The 19,154-nt window shown below is 45.5% G+C and overlaps 1 protein-coding gene across 1 annotated transcript in view; it reads right to left on the bottom strand.

Moving 5' to 3' along the window:
• Positions 1 to 3,896: 3,896 nt before the first annotated feature.
• VOPP1 (VOPP1 WW domain binding protein) overlaps positions 3,897 to 19,154 on the bottom strand; it is a 66,977-nt gene continuing 51,719 nt past the window's right edge. The window contains exons 3-5 of the mRNA XM_074575633.1: positions 12,808 to 12,885; positions 10,659 to 10,795; positions 3,897 to 6,800 (exon numbers count right to left, since the gene is read on the bottom strand). Of these exons, the coding sequence (XP_074431734.1) occupies positions 6,619 to 6,800; positions 10,659 to 10,795; positions 12,808 to 12,885 (397 nt within the window). The 3' untranslated portion in view covers positions 3,897 to 6,618. The remainder of the gene's footprint in view (positions 6,801 to 10,658; positions 10,796 to 12,807; positions 12,886 to 19,154) is intronic.

Below are 19,154 nucleotides of genomic sequence, written 5' to 3'. Positions count from 1 at the left end.
TTCCCCTGCACGCTGTCTCTGGAGTCATGTCCCTGTCAGAGTACAAACAACTGTAAAATGCCAGCGGCAGGGCATCGGAGGGGAGGGTCCCACAGCCACAGGGCCTGCAAAGACATCCTGGGCCATCCTTCTTGCCCACTTAATTAGCAGTGACACATTAGTTTAGATCAGAAAAAGAAAAACGGGGGATTAAAAAAAAAAAAAAAAAAGAGAGAAAACAGTAAGGCTTTGCTATCTGACAAGGTGTTTTGTCTTCTGGGCTGACCTGTGTGCCAAAAAGTGGCTTTTTTGGGTGGATGCATATAAAACTTAACACATCTGAGGGCTTGGGGGGGGGTTGGTTTTTTTGGTTTGTTTGAGGTAGAACCTCCTTTGCTTCTTCACGTAGTCTGAAAAGCTTGTTGGAAAATATAGTCGCAGCTGTTTGTTTCCACAGCAGTGTAAGTGGTCACGGGGCTCTAAAGAAAAGGAAAAAAAGAGAAACACAAAACCACCTACAAAACAAACAAAAAAAAGCTTGTCAACTACGGTATCTTTTCACCAAGTGATAACGAATGCCTGGCAGCCCCAAAGGGAAGTGGCAGGGTTGGTACCCTCCTTGGGTACCCCCCTTGGGGGCCTATCTGCAGCACAACTGATGAGGCAGCCTGCTAATTACTGGGAGGAGGCACCGCCGGATAGTGCCGCTGACATTTGCCCCTCTCTCGTGAGCCATGGGGCACCCAGTCACAGCAGGGAGAAGGCGGTGGAGGAGAGATGGGAGAACAAAAATCCCACGATTATTCATTGTGCTGCTTTAGTGGCGTCAGCTCCCCCCGCGCCGCCGTGACGGTCTCCCTCGCCCACAACCTGTCTCAGGTGCCCTGGGCCCGACAGCAAGTGCCAGGGCTGTGTAGTTGCTGGAAGGCTGAAGAAGAAAGAAGCAGCAAAACTTTATGAACATAATTCAGCCATTAATATGGAGCGCCTTCCCTCAACAGCATGGAAGGCAACAGGCACCTTGGAGGGAAGGCACCTTGTGGGAAGAAAACTTAACTTTCTCGGGAAAAAAAGCAGCTCCCAGGCTCAGGAGATGCTCTGGCGACAGCCAGCCCTTGCTTCAGTGTGAGCCTGAGGCAGCGAGAGCCGTGTCAGCGGCGGCTGAAGGGTGAGCTTTAGCCTGATTGCTGAAAGAGGCTTTACAGCCCTGCTGAAGGACAGAAAAGCAATCCCCAGTGCTGCGTTTCGGGGGGGGGGGGGATCATCTTGAATGAACCATCACTTTCGGGCTGCAGGGTTGAAAGGAGATGTGTGGAGCATACAAAGAGGCGGGGAGCTAAAGGAAAGGAATTCCCAAGGCCTCCTGGCACAGGCAGGACACAGCATCTGCAGGCTGGTCCCATGATCATGGAGTCGCTCTGCACCCCTGCTTACTCCTAACAGTAGCTAGGTAGAAGAAGATGGTATTACAAGAGTGTTCTTCCTCTCCTCCCCACTCAAACCACAGCAACCCACCAACAAACCCAGGCTGATAACCAACGTCTGCATAACCCCCTGGAGCTGCCCACAGACACAGAGCACCGCGCACAATGCGAGCCAGCAAGTTTTCAGGCCGTGCCACTTCACGCCTTTACTGTTGGAAACGGGATCATTTCTGTCCCTTTGTTGGTGCTGGGTCACACCCACCCATCTGCCCCCCACCACCAGGTCACCCATATCCCAGCCTCCCCCTGCCAAAACATCTCCCTGGTGCAGCACCTACCCCAGACCACCGGCAGCTCTGCCACCGCGCAAGACGGGGCTGCAGGAGTCGAGGGCAGCCGTTCAGCAGTCGGGACTGATTTTCTGCCCAAACCCACCGAGCTGAGCGTTTGAGCACCTCCCAGTCTGCATCGCATTTGCCAGGCAGCTCACGACCAGCTGCCTGGCACTGCCCGCGTCTGTCCCCTGCTGCTGGCATTTCACATCCGTGTCCGGTGGCAGGGTGGTTCACACACATGACAGAGGCGAGGGGAGGCAGGCAGAGCTTGCCCACCCTCCTCACCCTCAACTTGAGCCCTAAACCAGTATTGAAGAAGGTCTCTTCTGCCAAAGAGGTGCATTTCTACAGCGTGGAGGAGCCAGGCTATGTCTGTACCAAATGTTTACCTGTAGCACTCATCAGGCAGCCAACTGCTTTAACATAATCCAAAACAAATCTCAAGGTGTTCCGGTATCTGTAGACAGACCGGTCCAATTAATGACCTGAAAAACACCTGAGAAATAAACTATTCCCTCCACCTGGGGAGCAGAGTCCACACCCTGCACCACCCTGGCTGGGGAGACACACGGCTGGTGGGATGGAAGCAGAGCAGCGCTGGCTGAAGGAGGAAGGGCGGATGGTGGGTTGGTCACACACAGATACCTACAGGTAAGAAATCTCCTGCCAGCTGATAGGAAGGGAAGCAAATGGGGCTTTTTGGTCTCTCCAGTGATGTGGAAGTGGAAGAACTAGCAGCTGGAACCTGCTCAGAAACGTGGCCAGGTCCGTGGCCCTGAAAACACCCGAGGTTGGGAAGGTTTGCGGCAGGAGATGGCCGACTCCCTGTTGAGAGTCTCAGTAATACAGCCTTTTAATAGCCCGTCACATTTGATGACAGCATACCTGGAGGCACAAGCTGATCACAAGGTGCTTGCAAGTCTATAACGACCTCTGCTCATTCCCTCCCAGCATGATCCTCAAGGAGGAAAGAGAGCAGAGCACATCCAGACATCCATGACCTTTGCTGTTCTTCATTGGGACAGGACTGACGGCGAAACCTCTGGCTGAAAACCAGCTGCTCAGCCACAGGAAAGGCAGGTTCCCTCCTCATCCCACAGTGCAGCCTGGGCTTGTTGCACAAGGCTCAGACGTACGAAGGACCGGCCACACCAGAGCTACGGGCGAGGTGTATCAAGGTAGTGCCTTTTCTCTCAAAGTGGCATAGTCGGAGATTTCATTGTGGCGGAAATGGACTGACTCCCTTCTCATTCCCATTTCTGCCAGGGTCACAGCAGCAAAGACCTCAAAGGTTTCCTTACCCACCTAGTTCCTCCCAATCGCTGCCACCTCACAGGTACATCAGACACGTTTTGTGGACACACAACTGAAGAAAGGACCTCAAAGGGGTATCATTTATGTTCCTGGCTCCCCCGCGGGCTCATTCGCTCAGCTTAAGCATCTCCATTCTGCCCAAGTAGAAGGCATTTAACACACACACACACACACACCCCCCTCCCCGTATCAAACACCTCTGCGAGAACCAGGAGACTGATCCCCCCAAAACACTAAATCAACTTCCTGATGTAGATGGTGAGATCTCAAAGGCAGGCGAGGAGTCCGCCCCGTACCCCGCTGTGGTGCCCCCAGGAAGGGGCAGGGGAGCGCCCCACACATCCCCAGGGTTCCCAGCCACCCGCACCAACCTTATTTTGCAGTCAAAACACTCAAAAACTTGCCAGTGAGGCACCAAAAACTCTGTTGTGTTAGAATGGACACAGTAGCGGCACCCATAGGATCCGACAGGGGAATCCCAGCAGATAAAGCATCAACACACCACGGGGAAGTTCACACTGGTAAAGCTGCAGCAGCTGGCAGCTCCTAGAAAATCACTACTGCCAAGTAAAATCCTGGTGGAAGATGGTTTCCCTTCACCTGTGGGACACCCACACCTGAGCAGTCATCACTGCCCGCTGGTGAGAAGTAACCCCGTCCTTTCCAGCGGTGCACCTACAGCCTGTGTTTCACAACTGGGTTGCTAAAGTGCTGTCGAGTACAAGTCTTCTTCCTCTGCCTTCTCTCCTCCTCTCACACAAGAGGTCACACTCTTAACTCTACTCGGTAACATAAAGAACTTTAAACATACAGCTCACGAAAGAGCAATGAAGAAGGCTAGAGGTACAGCAACATCCAATCTCACTTTAATAAAACGCATTTCAAAAGAAAGCCTGCACAAGTTTTATGAGCAATAGAAGCCCCCGAGACTGTAGAAAGACCTACTTCTGCTCCAGCCATCCTCCAGCCCAACCTTGCAAAACATGCAACGTACACTCCCGAGCAACTTCATATTGTTGATATCACCCTACCAACAGTTACAGGGCTTCTCCCTTCTTTCTCCCCACTACTTTTTTAAACTAAGAGGGGGAAAAAAAGGGGGAAAAAAAATTAAAAGAGAACATAAAAACTTCCAAAAGCGAGGCAACAGGAGGAAAGGCATGTAAACAGTTTGCAAGTAATTCATACAGATGCTCACAGAGGTGCTGTGTTTTCAAGAGAAGACCACGCAAGTTTGCTAGCAGAGGAGTCCGTGTGTTTTACGAGGTAGAGTCATCCACCAACACTAGCAAATAAACCAGCCGGACTTCAGGAAAACTTCACCAGAAGTTGAATTTCAATGTCCAGTGTAAGAATTCACTATAAAAGGCTTCTATTCAACGTGGCCAGGAAAATGCCAGCTGTTGTAGATACATTTCATAATATAAAAGGACTTAACAACATCCATCTACTAACGTGAGGTCTGTCGTCATTTCTACTGACAGAAAGGTTGGATTTGCTTTTAAAAAAATGTGTATACACAACCATATTCAGTGACATACGCAGCCTTAAACTTCAAGCGCACACTAATTTAGAATATATATACAGTTGTGGTAGGCAGATGGACCTAGTAATCATACATAAAATGTACTTTTTTGTTATCTTAAGTGTCCACCGAGCCTACACCGCACACGGAGAACTACTTTGCGCTGTCCCTTATTATGATGCCCAGTAAGGGAAAGCCTTAGTTACAATTTCACCCAAGTCAGGTCTGCGGGAATGAGCTCTTCATAAGCCAGCTCTGCTCCAGATGACTACTAACTCCACCAGCAGCTTTTAGAAACAGTGACCCTTAGCGGGTTTTGTGTTAAAGACTCATATTCACAGTAAAAGGGATGCTCTTTTCTGCCAGTTCTGCAAATCCAGCTCGCCGCCTAGGGACAAGTTGTGACAAGCCACTGGCATGCATTAGCAGCACAATAAAGCTTTGGCTCCTTGCGCAACACAGGTCTTCAAGGTTACTCCAAACCACCTCGGTGACCTCTGTGCCCTGGCTGGAGTGACACAGGAGTACTGGTAGTGAGTAAGCACTCCCCCAGCACCCAAAGGACTGTATCAGACTCCTAACCCTCAGCTATGCTCTTTCTGCAGGTCCTTCAGCAGTAGAAGGCGATGGCATCTTCTTTTTGTCACTCCTTAGTGACATGGCTCTGAATATGCTCGAAGGGAGAAGGTCCCATTAGTATGTAGTCATGTCTCAGAGTAGCTTCACGTTTTCGCTAGACGTAGATGGGTGTGAGAGGCCTCACAGGGAAAGGGGCTCTGTGTTTCTTTGAAGCTGTTGACTTGTGGTCACTCAAGAGAGTCAGCCACGAGCATGAGACAGTGAATTGGGAATCCTGGGGCTGCTCACAGCAAAACGCATGAAGAGCCAAGAGTCACTGAAAGCCAAGCCATCTGCATATCAGGTCAAGGACCCGCTCTTAAGCATCAGTCCCAAAAAGTTATTTATTTGTCTGGCCTAGAGAGGAGAGCAGTTTTACCAATCTGTCACCTGGAGACGACAGCTCTACTTGGTACTCTTTGGAGCAGCAGTGAGACCATAATCAAAACTACTATTTGTCAGGGACAAAACTTCCATCAATGTCCAAGGGAACAAACCTGGGAGTGTGTTCCCATTGCTTCTTACTGTAATTATTTTCCAATTTAGGGAAGAAATCTTACCTCCATATTTCTGTGTTTCTAACTGTTCTGTCAAGAGGAACAAGCACAAGTAGCTCTGAGGTTGTAATACCTCCCTCTCACTACAGACATTTAGGTTTCATACCACTGTTTCATACAATCTCACTGCTGGCAAAACAACATGCCGATCACACAGGCAGAGTCCAGGTACTGGCCAAGAAACACTCCAGTCCTGGTCCTTTGCTTTTAGATGCATCATTTAAAGCAACGACTCTCCCTTTTCTAGGGCACTTGGCAAAGCCCCTGCCGTGACTCAACCAACACCGGTGCTTCAGTCACTCACGGGCTTCTATCACAGCATCTCTCTGTTGTGCATCAGAACCAAGTTTTACAAGAAAAACGTAAATGGAAAAGATGGCAGCCACCATTTCTGGTAAAAGCACTGCCTTGCTGCTTCCACCCTCTTTCTCTGTCATTTCCCCTTAGCTGAGGGCATTTCTGCTATGGGGTTTTAGGACAGTGCACATCACTCTGGGGTTGTATGAAAAAACTGCTATCAGTAGCCTGCCACAACGCAATTAAACCCACGATTGAAACGAACAATAAATAAAGAGAAAGACATACAGCTTTTAAATAGAGGTTTCCATTAAAAGCATTACAAAGACAACTTCTCTCATGTCGAAGACAAAGAAAAAAATCCACTTCTACTAAAAAAAAAAAAAAAAAGAAAAAAATTTTAAAAATCACCCCTTTGCAAGTAACTTTAATGAGGAAAGGTGCAGGGAAGGGAGGGAGAGAGGACTTGGAGAACTAGCAAGTGTTCAAAAGGGCAGATGCCCTCCATCTCGGTCATTTTGCAATGGCACCTTCTTCTCACACAGTCAGGTCAGAGAGCCAGAGAGTCCTCACGTGGAGGATTTCACCACCTGCTCGTAAGGGGGAGGTGGTGTGTTGCAGTAGGAAGGTGGGGGTGGGTAAACCGGGTTTCCTTGTGGGGAATTGGGCTGGACGTGGAAAGCCATAGCCATGGGATTCATCACAGGTCCACCTGGATCTGTGTAATACGGCACTCCAGGTTGTTGTGACCCTGAAAGAAAGAAAAGGAGAGAAAAGGTATCAACAACAGCAGCGGAATCAGGCAGCGGTTGTGCTTTACCAGGGCCCGTGGTCTGCACACTCAGACAAGTTTTCTCAAAGTGTTCGTCAGAGCAAAGACAAGAGACACCCTTCTCCCACTCCAGAGAAAACCCAGGCTTGTGAGGACTTCACCCTGAGATTTCACCAAAAGGTTTCAATTTTGCATGCGATGATGGAAATTATTTAGTGAAAGAAAGGGCATCAGTGCCCCAACCAAGCACCATCTGAAAGGGAAAACAGCGAGTCCTGCTCAGTGCCCTGGACAGAAACGCTGCCTGCAGAAGGATCTGTGGGATCCCAGATGGACAAAAGGGTTTCCACTACAGCCCTGACTCAAGTGTCAAGTCTTACGAGAGGACTTCACAAGGTATTTGGTGGTGTGTTGGATCCGTCTGTACACCAGAGTGCATCTCAAATAGATAATTTCCCTTGAAGGCAAGATACGGCTAAGGAGTAAACACATATGAAGCAAAAATCCAAGTTGAAGCCAATTATGGCTGGCTAACACAATGGGACAAGATTGCTTCGCACTGATTAAATTTAGGAAATTATGTTGGAGCCTGCAGGGACAAGGAAAGGAAACATATGATCAAACGCAAAATTCCTTAGCTGTGACACATGAGGAGTAACAGAGACTGCTGCCATGAGGAATAACAAAGGTGGCATCTAACCCTCCTCAGATATAACAGCCGGTGGTGGAAGATGACTTAATGCGATTCCAGCAATTAAAGTCACAGACTGCCTCTATTGGAATATGTAAATTAGTTTTCTTCTCTTTCTCTCTGTCTCTAAATAAGACTAGACTGGAAAAAAAAATAATCATGGCTGAGCAACAGGTTTTCTTCTTTTGGTGCTAGACTCTTTTTCCGATAATGACACTGTCTCTCAGGGATTCTCCACTCAATTACTCCTTTCAGTGACTTAGTGACCCTAGGACTCAGTATTGCCACAGAAGGAAGCTTTAAGTATCCTTTAGTTCTTCAAGCATTCAGGAAGGAGCTACATACCAAACCCAAAAATGTGCTCTTACGATATTAAATCGGATAGGTCAAGCCATGGGGAACGTAAACTGTCCCAGAGCCTGAGGTGTCTGCCTAAGGAGCTTTGTTTGGACACTTGGAAGCAAAGCGGACACAAAGCAAATTGGGAACGCAGCTATTTCCTTCTTAACACACAACCACAATAAATTTTCCTTTTGCCCGTCTGGGCGAAGAGGGCTGCTCCGCAAGCTCTCTTCCTTTGCTGCGCTGACAAGAGGCCCTTGTCCTGCTTCCATCTATAGCATCAGCACGTGGCTGAGGGCAAGCCAGGCTGGAAACAGGAGCCAAGCCCTACCTTTCCAAAGTTTGAGCTAATACCCTTTTCTGTAGCCTTTTTCTTAAGCTTTTTTGCTTTAAAGTTAAATCCCACCCAGCTCTGCATTTCTGCAGTTTCCGTCCACCTGGGGAAATGGGAGAGACTGAGGCAGCTCACTGCAGCTCGCTCTTTAGGAAAATAACTGTTTGCATTAAAACTTGTGTGTATTATTATTGAATTTGGGGGGGTGGGGGCGGTGGAGGGAGTGTGGACACCAATCTTTTGAGATATTTTTTCAGTCCATTAAAGCCAGCAGAAAACACCATCTGAATATCAGCTTCTGCGTGGGATCATCTCAGTAAGTATTTCTTAAGTGTCTACAAAAGGACCTAACTTTTTCTAGCACCTGAACTGACAGTTTGGGGCTATGTAGGCCAGAGCTACAGTGAAAAGATACCACCAGGTCTGCAAACTGCTGCTTGTAGGTGAGGTGTGCAGTCTATTTTCCCAGTCAGGCCCACAGAAAAAGCACTCCCACCTTCAGGCTGCTGCTGGGATGGCAGAAGATGCTGCCGTTATCTCTGCAGGGAAGGAGGGAGATGGGCAAGGAGCCACGTTTCAATGGCTCCACCTCAACTGTGAGCTGGCTACTGCTACCAAATCTGGAAAGCTAGACAAAAATGAGAACTTGGCTAATTTCCATTGCTTTTGCTGTTGAATATTCCTAGAACAGTAGGAAAAGTAGAAAAAAAAATATTTGGTGGGGTCAGCTCAGAGTACAAAGCTTTAAGAAACAGTAATAACAGTCTGGAAGCAGGTGGCATAAGCAGGTCGCCAAAGGGCTTGTCCCTATTTTATATTTGCCCAAGTTTGCAAAGAAAAACTAAAACCGTGTTCTAAAATTAAATCCAGTATTCGGCAATCCAACCAAAGACGCTCCCTGTTCACATAATCTTGAGATTATTTTTCAGGCTTAAAAATATAGTTTAGTTTGGCTCCCTCCCGATAAATACTCTCTGTGGAAATGTTTGTTCAGTCAAGCAGAAAAACAGATGCAGAATGGAAGACCTAGAAAAACCTCTTAGTATTTTTATACAAAGAGGGTGAATAAAACGTTAGCTTGTGCCTGTAACATCTTTTTATCCCTTTAGACCTGTGAGAGAGAGGGGGGAAATGGGGATGTGCTTAAGGATGCAAGACAGAGCATTTCCGAAGTCTGTGCGAGGCACGTGGGCGTGCAATAGCTGGCACGAGAGGGGAGAGAGCCTCAATGGCGCCTCCCTGCACAACGCTCGTAGTCACAGATAGCTAGAAAGGGGTTGAGGACACTTTTCTAAGGAGGCTGTATTGATGCAGCCACAATATTACACAGATGTTCCGAAGATGATTTTTGATAGAGGTTCGAAGCGGCAAACTTTCAGAGAGATCCCCTCTTCTCAATATAAAACATTCAGTTGTATTTCCACTTCCAAGCCAGTAGGAAGCAAAGAAAAATTGCCAATTCCCAAGAAGTTGTCAGAAAAGATAATGATCATCTGGCTTCAGCACTCTCTAATACAATATGCGGCAAAATGACAGTTTGGGAGGAAAAGTGTCAGCGTACCAAGCGTACCTGCACGCGTGTATGTGCGTACTTGCGCAGGCACAAGTTAGCACTGGCTCACACAATCTGGAGAGTGGTTAAAAATGTCTCAGTTTGGCCTTGCTGAGGCCGGGAGAAGGCAAGCACCTGAGCGTGCACTCAGATACAATCTGAGCACTACGGAAGGTCTTCCAACTACAGACAGCTGGATTCAAAACGCTCCCATAAGGCACAAACGTCTTCTGCTTACAGGTGACTCTTATTTTGCTGGATTCTCCCAACTGGGTCTATATAACAGCCAAAGGGGAAGAAATATAGGAAACTCAGAAAGCAGTATTGGCAGAAGAGCCATCACTAGGTAGATCCTCCTCATGCTCCCAGCCATTGCTGACCAGTGAGCAATCAGACTGAGAAGGGGAGAAGGACCACTGCTGCAGAAAAACAGTAGCCCAGCGCATGAAAGGCAAATCAAAAAGAGAAGACTTAGAAGATAGCTAGAGCATGGAAGAAAAATTTTAGGCTTTCCTTCACCTCTGCCAAATGTTACCAACTGTATTTAAAACTCTTCCTTCATGTCACTGGATTTTTGGATACCTATCATTTTTGCCTATGCTGCAAGGTGAGAACTTGCTATCCTCCTTCCATGCATGGACACACAGCTGTAAAGGTATTAGGAACTGCAACAGAAAGGAACTGAAAATCCCATCACCCTGTGTTTCAAAAACACTGCTGCGGCTGAATTATGTAGTTTGGAAGGCAGAAGTCTTCGCTCATCACAGGAGGTGGCTGCATGGTTTAGTGCAGTGCAATCCCTTGTCCAAATCCCATAGTTTCCAAAAAACAAACAAAAAAACCCCCAAACCCACTCTTTTTAAATGCCTTGGCAAATTTAAGAAATTAGTGAAACTTGTTTAATGAGCAGTCTCTGACCTGATGCAGTGTTGACTGGCTGTCTGGTGTAAGACACGTTAAAAGTAGGTTCTTCTACTAGTGGAGGAGGGTACATCCGCCTTCGGATAAAGAAACCAGCTCCACAACAAAACAAAACTCCCATCATCAAAAGGAACCTAGGCAAAGAGAAGAGTGAAGTCAAAACCCACCCGCATTCATATTGTTTGTTGACAGCAACAGAGAATCATGTAGCAATCATCAGCCTATGAGTTTTATCGTGGTTTCTTAAATAGGTTATCACTTGAGAGCAGGCCCGTGCCATTTAAGATAGCCGTATCTTGGGGCACTTATGGATATAATACGGACATCTGTAGCAACTCGTACTATTGGACGATGCTGAAAACACAAATCTGAAACTAAAATGCCCTTGAACGTTGGGAAGTCCAGGTTCATACATGACCTTTGCTACCAGGATGCCGAACTGAAATTCCAGGTCCCTACAGTTTCAAACTGTATCTCCTGGACACAAGCCTCGCTTTTACAGCATTGAGGCTGGCGAGGAGGTTTGTGGGGGACTGGCTGTACAAAGAGGAATGCTATTCTGCAGTTGCCCTTAAAAGAAGATTATTAGATGTTCTTAAATGACTCAACCCAGCAATTTTGTCTCCCATGGGAAATCTAGTAGCTGGCATTTAAGCTCAAGCCAGAAGACTGAAGCATTCAGCACTGAAGATGACAAGCTTTGCTTTGTGCTTCCTAGATGGGATATACATTCTCAAGGAAAAGGACATAATTTTGCTTCAGTTCTTCTACTCTCAGCTCCTTTTCTGACCTGACTAATCTGTCCCCATCATTCCCTTGCCCTGCTTCTGTGGAAACAGGACAGGCAGGAAGAGCACATCAGAAGATTTTGTTCTTCAAACAGTGGATTTCACTGTTATAACTTGATTAGTTATCATACATGCAAGTGACTGATGCAAGCTCCCGTAAACCCAAATGGTTCTTCTGCCGTTAATTGCCAACTCATTTCAGGGCCCTTTACTGGAAGACAATGACAACTGTGCTCTTTTGAAAGGGATGGAAGCTGGCACAGAGGCAAGCCTACATACCCTACTCATCTCCTCTAAAGCATTCACAGGTGCCCAAGAAGAGTGTGACACTGCATGGCAGAGAGAGGTATTTCATGCAAAGGGTCAAATTCTGTTCTTGTTTCTACGATGGAAATGAGAGCAGAAGGAGGTCCTGTTCCCCTGAGCCAATATTAATACATTCCCTTTTGGCAGCGTTCCTGCAAAGGATTTGTTCTGAACAGAAAAACAGAGATTTACGACGTCACCCCAGGGATTGAGATGCAGAGCTCTTCAGTTATATCAGTAAGGATTGTACACTGAAATCCCACAGTCAGCTTCGGGAAATCTCCGTATTATAGTACATATCAGGCTTCTGGTTTTCAGTGTTTATTTGTTTCAATTTTGAAGGCTTTTTTTTTAAGCGGTCTTCAAATTCTACATAAAAATGCTTGAAATCAGGTTTTGTAGGAGAGCTTCTGCTTTCTTTCTACTGTAATGAGAAGGTTTTATTCAGGTGCTTTCTTAAATTCTACTCCAAAAAGAAGTTACCTTATTTTTTCATTATGCATATAACAGTGATTAGTTCAAGCTTTATCCAGATTACCGAGCTGCTGGTTTCACAAGCTCAAATCTTTCTGCCTTCTTGTCCCTTGCTGTCATCTCCAGTGAAATCCTCAAAGTCATAAATGTACTTCTCTTCCTTTTTAACGGAAACCTCAAGTCAGCTGCCTAAATGGACAATCCTCCTTATACAATCCTCTTTTAAAACTGAGTGCCCAACAAAACTGGACAAACGCTGACGCTTGCTAGTAGCTGGGACAAGCATAAGGAATTCAGCAATTTTGGACAAAAGTGGGACTGTTGCCTGTACAGACAAGCATGATACAGAAGCAGGAAAGGTCAACTTGACATGAGTAACCTCCTTTTCCAGTGTTTTTTCACTACATCGTGAGAATTTTATAAGCAAAAAACCAAAGTCCTTGCGTTTATGTTTACACATACACATTACTGAATAAAGCATTCACTTTAACATATTAGGGATAGCAATGCCCTGATTCAAGTCCTACAAACAAGACAAGAACAGGACAAGCATAAAACTGCCAAAGACTCTGACCTACCAAAAATACCATAGTCGCTGGATAGAGAGAGCTCTTACACAGCATCTTGAACCACAGCAATCCTCATAGGAGCGACATCTGCAGAGAAATAGAGAAAAGAGTGTCAGGGAAGTGGTTGTCACTCAGAGTAAAACCGCATCCCCGACCCTGATGCCCCTCTCGCCCCCCGTCCCAAGCCGTGAGCTTGGGAGGAATAGCCTCCTGGAAGTGTTCAAGGTCAGGCTGGACGGGGCTTTGAGCAACCTGATCTAATGAAAGGTGTCCCTGCCCATGGCAGGGGGATTGGACTAGATGATCTTTGGAGGTTCCTTCCAACCCAAACCATTCTGTGGGTCTATGAATAAGAACAGACTACCCTTGGCCAGATAAAGTTGTCAATCACATGTACGCATCCGTGGCAGAGCTCTATCAGTATTCAGGAACTTTTTGCATGTTATTGAAACTACTTTCTTATTGACTTATTTTAGAGCCACCTCAAAAATACTGAATGTAGCGTTTAATTCTATACAAAGCAGACACATTATAAAGAAAAGCAGTATTACTGTGTTTTCTTTCACACTAAGCAAACGCTGCAGACCTCAAACATGAGCCATTTGGGGTTTTATTCACTGCATCAAACAAGAATTGCAAGGTTAAAACTGCCAGATCACTCATTCTTTGCAAATCAGCAGCTTCAAAACAGAGAAATGACCCAGTGCAGAGCAAATTTCAAGCGTACTGTTATTTGCAAACGTAATGGCATTTTTTGCTTCTCAGAAGTTGCACTGGACTGCAACTGCCAACAACTCCCATTATTTAAGTAGGCTTTCTCCTAACACCCTCCAGCCCCCCAATTCACATTAATATTTCATGTGGAATGGAACCTTTTTAAAGGCATTATAGCACCAACCACTGTAAGCACAACTCCACTAAAAGCCAGCACATACATTCAGCATCCTCTGAAAATTTCTATGGTAACTGCTATTTCCAACACCGATGAAACACTCTACGTATATAGTAGGAAAGAGGACAAAGGTAATACAGAAACTGTAGCACGCGACAGACTCGGATGAACATATTCAGATTAGCATACCAACACGACAAAAGAAAAGAGGAGGTTACCACAACTGGATCAATCTTTTTAACGGTGTTCGCATTTGTATGCTCAATGCACAGATTTAATTAAGCATCTGGTTTTGGAAAATTCGCTCAACTGCATGACTGTGCTCCCATATTTGTACGCAAAGCTCAAAAAAAAAATCAATTGGATAACTGTATAGACAATTAAACATTTACATGCTCAATTAACAAGCTTTCACTCACAAAATACGTCCAGTCACATAGGCTTCAGCCTTTAATTGGGGCCAGAGGAGGAAGCTCTCTGGATACATAATCAGTTGTTTTGCAAGTAAAAACAGTTACACGCTCTTCTGATGACAAATAGGCAGGATTTATTTAAGCAAGCCGGAGGATCTGACAGCATCAGCACAGCAAGGTCCACCAATACACTCAGGCACCCGGTCCGAGACTCAAGCAGAGTAAGTTGCTCATGCCGAAAGAGAAAACACCCACTTTGCCATCCCTGAACCTGAAAGTGACCCAGTCTCTGACCTTTCTTCTTTAAAGCTTGCCAGGATCCTAACAACTGCTCTAACTCAAAGCCACCAGATATCACAAAACTTATACAAAACTTGTAAAACACTTATAAAAAAAAAACCTTATACAAAACTTATAACAAGACTCAGCAAGTCAGCATTAGCTTCAGTCCAATCGAGACCAAGAAATTAAGCATTCCTCCATGCTACCCAAGTGGATCAGCCCAACGGGAGTTTTCAAGACATATGTTAAATGCACGGACAGAATCAGGCCTCTTCCAAAATGGGGTGGCAGCTGCTGCCTTCTGTTAAAACAGTGGTCATGGTGCCCACTTTGCTCTTTAACACACTTGTGGTTGGAGTACCTCATCCACGTTGACGGGCACTTGCTCCTTTTGCTGATGCTGCGCAGCAAGGACTTCTTAAGGTTTGTCAGGACAGAAAAGCAGATCTAGATACTGGAAACAGAGCCTGTAAATCTAGAAGGAATGAGGTGAAGGTGGCAACTGAATGTTGACCTCTTCCTTTGCGGGCAACCTTTGCTAGCAAATAAAAAAAGCTTCCCACCCATTCCTGCTGCTCCACATTTTAAAAGAAAGAGCCACACTCATATCCATGAAAGAAAGGGAATGAGTTCCCAACATCGCCGGGGGACTGCCCTCTTGTAGTCCTTCTTGAGGCAAGGAAGGCCAAATTATAGAAGGATTTTAGGGATGTGAGCAGTCTATCTCTGCCTCCACTGGCTGGTTCTGCCAGCCCAGACACCTACACCTGACTACAGGCAGGATGGGGAGTGGATGCACCAGGCTGGCCTCTGACCCCAAAGCCCCTCCCCGCATCAAGCCCCACGAACTGAACTTGCATTAAAAGTTAAACTCTAACAGAGAGCCCGGGGAGGTTGCACGTAGGCCTCCCTCGTGCCCACCCTTGCCTCACTTATTTTGCATCTGTTTTCTCCAGAGCCAGAAGAGATGGGAAAATGCTATTTTAAAATATATAATTATGGTCACTCAAACCACCAAAATTAAAACAGCTTCTGTACAGTGACTATAGTACCTCAATTTACTTTTTATTTTTAATCTCCAAATTGTCTAGGCTACAAGTCAGCATAATTTTTTGAGCCTCAGTGGCTTAGCTTTTCTTCCTGAAAAAGACGACTAAAGTACCAGCTGGAAGACAGAAAGGCTCAACTGCTGAATGTTTATGAAGCTCCTGAGACCACTGAATGGCAAACAAACAGGCCATCAAAGAGAAGTTCTGCCTCCTACACGGATGATTGCACTTTCAAGTGGCTGAAAACGATGCTGCAAAGGCTGGAGGAGTCTCTCACTAGGGCTGGGTGTAGAGAAGCTCCATTTTACAGCAACCAGCAAACTTTCCCAGGCAACTCATTCAAGGCTAAGCACTGCATTTGCCGGGTGGATCTGTGAAGCTAAGTCAGTATCATGGCTTGGAGGGAAATCCCTTTGAGATCTGACGCTCATAACCCTTTCACTTTTTACCTGTAAAACCAAACAGGTGCTTGATTTTGCATGCCTTGCGAGTACAGACACAGAAGCCTGGAACCAAGGATGATACCACAATAACAACTTGCTGTTTGTATCCCCAGCAGCGCCAAAAAAGACTGGAAGAACAAACGGCCCATTTGCCGATACTGCTGTCAGGGTACCGCAGGAGCTCCGCTGATCTCTTGTCCTTGATTCAATGCGCTACGAAAAAACAACACGACTTCTGCCAATGTCGATCTCAATGACAAGAAAATGAACTTACTTACTAAAGCCATATTTATTAGCAGGCAAAAGGCAACAATACAATCAGCTTATTAACGGAGTAACATACAAGCTTAAGTATAATCAGTCTTGATGTAGTATTTCTTATTGCCTGACAGCAAATCCCAGCAGAATTAAGGCCCTGGTTCAGAAAAAAAAAAAAAACAATTAGGCACACACACTTGCATTTATTGAATTGACATGCATATCCTTTAAATTAAACTTGTGCTTCAGCTCTGCTTAACAGAGAAGAACCGGTTGTGCCCAATGCCAGCTGAAGAAGAGCGAGCCTTACTATTGATCTGAACTGGACTGAGGCCATCCCCTACAGAAGACATTTCTAAAGCCAATTTCCCTCTTTCACACATCAACACTGATCCCAAGAACTGCATTTCCGTAGGGCAATACTCGTTTTACAGATCAAAATTTAACCCATTACACAGGATAAGACATGATCCATTAGTTATTTTGCTAATCTGCAACATCACCAAGCATGCGGCCTCTCTTTTGAAAACTGTCTGCAATGTGATTTATGATTTAGAAGGTACATCTTTTAATTTATAATTCAGTAGAGTGAAATGAATGCATCTGCATGTCCAATGACTTGTACTGCTAGCACACCACGGAACTGCTGTGTCAGAGATCAAAGTTAGACTGCACGTCAGATCACAGCAACAAGTTTTTTGTATGGGTTCACACTTAAACCATGACACTGAACTTCGTTCCTTAATGGACAAGCAAAGCAAAGTTTCACTTAAGGGTATACGGTATGACCCAAACCCCACAAACAAACCCCATACTTGCATGTGTTCTGTCAATAATAACTGCTCAATGAAATGATCCAGAAGCTCTTTTCCATTTATGCCTGCATCTACACAGCTGAACAAGCCCCTTTCTTAGCAGAACTTCCGCAGGAAAGAACTGCATCTACAAATAATTCCCTGATTGGCACTTGCTGAAAACTGGAGAAATTAAAGAGGTAAAGCAAGGATTAGAGTCTTCAGCAGACTGTATAGCCACAGTGATCTGACAACATCCCCTGTCCTCACCCCACACGGATATTCCCCATCAAGACACCCCTTTGAAATGCAGGCTGTAGCGTTCTTAGGTTTTCTCTCTAAACTGTTTGCATACGTGCCAAAAACTGATTTAAGATGTTTGATTAGCAATGTCTTTTGGAGGAGTAAAACAAAACATAAATTGTTAACCCATATGTAGTGGCGGAAACCCTACTGCAGACGGAGGGATGGAGGATGGGAGGGTGAAAGAAAACTACAACTTACCCCCATCAACCAGATACAGTAAACTGCATCATTTCTAACCAGTGTTCTGTAGACAAGCAGGACTTTAATTCCAAAAAAGGCTGCATACCAGCGAGAGGTTAAATGCTTGCTGCATGTATGCAAGGTCTATGAAGCAAACTGGGATTCACTGGAATACAAGAAGCACTGGCAGTTTTTTAAATTGGAGGTAACAAAAGGGAGCCAGGAAGCTCAGTAAAGGAGCATGTAACAACAGACCAAAACTAAAAACAGAAGAGAAAGATTTTGGGGAGATAGCTAATAGCATCAGATGAAGCTAAGGAAGTGCCAACTCTGAAATTCCGTGATTTCATGGTCCTAATACTGGCACAGGCAAAAGACCAGAAGGAGAACCACAAGCGCTCACAAGAACTGGAAGGGATTGACCACCAAAGATTGGGTCACCTCCAGCCAGACTGAATGCTGGGCCCTCAAAATCAGAAGGCTCATTGAACAGATGAAGGCAGACAGCTGAAGCATGCATATGTATTTACTTGTTCTATGACAAAAAAATTAAAATAAAAGAAAAAAGATTTAGTCTGCTTGGAACTCAGCTGCCAGGATACAGTGATGCTGAACAGAGAAAAATCAAACGAGCCGTGAAACAAAAAGAAAAAAAAAAAGCAGGCAACCACCACAAAGTGACTAGCAGAAACAATTCTGGTGACACTCAAGAGTCTTGGCTGTGCTACGAATGAGGAGTAATGCCACTGAGTTCAATGGGACTACACTGCCACAAGACTCAGAATTAGATCTGAAGGATGAGGAATGAGGAGATCAATAAAAGGTGTATCAAGTAACCGAGGGAGTTATTTTTCTACCAAGTTTATTTCACCATTGATTAATTCATTTCAGACCATTCTGTATGTGCATTTCTATCTTTCAACCACTTTTTAAAGTGGTTTTCAAAGCAAAGCCATTGCCTGTACTGCTATGTAAGGAAAGACCCAGGTTATTGACTGCATACATGGTGCGGACCACCAGACAAGTGGAGGAGCTTAATGCTACAAGCATGGTGGAGAGGTTATTCTAAGGAATCTGTTTTGCTACAGCAGCCCACTGAACACGCGAATTGAAACACAGAGTCCAACTCTGCACTCAGGAGTTCCACCTAAGGAACTATGTCCGAGTCTCGAAGTGGTTTAATCTCTTTCCAGAAAGACACTCCAACACAAAGGCCACATCCCTCCACCGGCATTCACTTAAACGCTTGAGGAGCAGTAACACACCAAGGTCTTTGCCTGGTGGAGCTGAGTGATAGGCAACATCTACCTTCCAGCCTTAGTCTTAGAGGTGGTTGCGACTCCTTGGCATGTCTGCGTACACGGCCTAATTTTCAGCAGGGACACAACTCCAGCACAGTTACCTGCAGTCACTGGTTCTCAGCATCCAAAAGCATTTCTCTTCTTTTCTTATATATAGCAAAGGTGATCCCTCAGAACGTGCAAGAACAGTGCATTGTGAAACATGGGTCAGATTTTGGCAAATATATAATTATATATATAACAAATACAACTGCTTCATAGATGAATGCAGCCATGACCTCAGTAGAACATCTGCACTTGAGAGTAAAACACTGCCACTGGTAGCCAGGAGAGCACTAGAGAGTACTTGATAAATCACTCAGCCCTTAACTACACAAGAAAACCTAAGGCAGAAAGGAGGAAAGCGGCTGTCAGGTCATTTTTTCTACAGAGTAGAAC

The sequence above is a fragment of the Larus michahellis genome, chromosome 2 (genome assembly GCF_964199755.1).
Source record: "Larus michahellis chromosome 2, bLarMic1.1, whole genome shotgun sequence".
Taxonomy (NCBI): Eukaryota; Metazoa; Chordata; class Aves; order Charadriiformes; family Laridae; genus Larus; species Larus michahellis.
The sequence above is the reverse complement of the archived record's forward strand: the minus strand, read 5'-3'. Positions and strand labels throughout refer to the sequence as shown.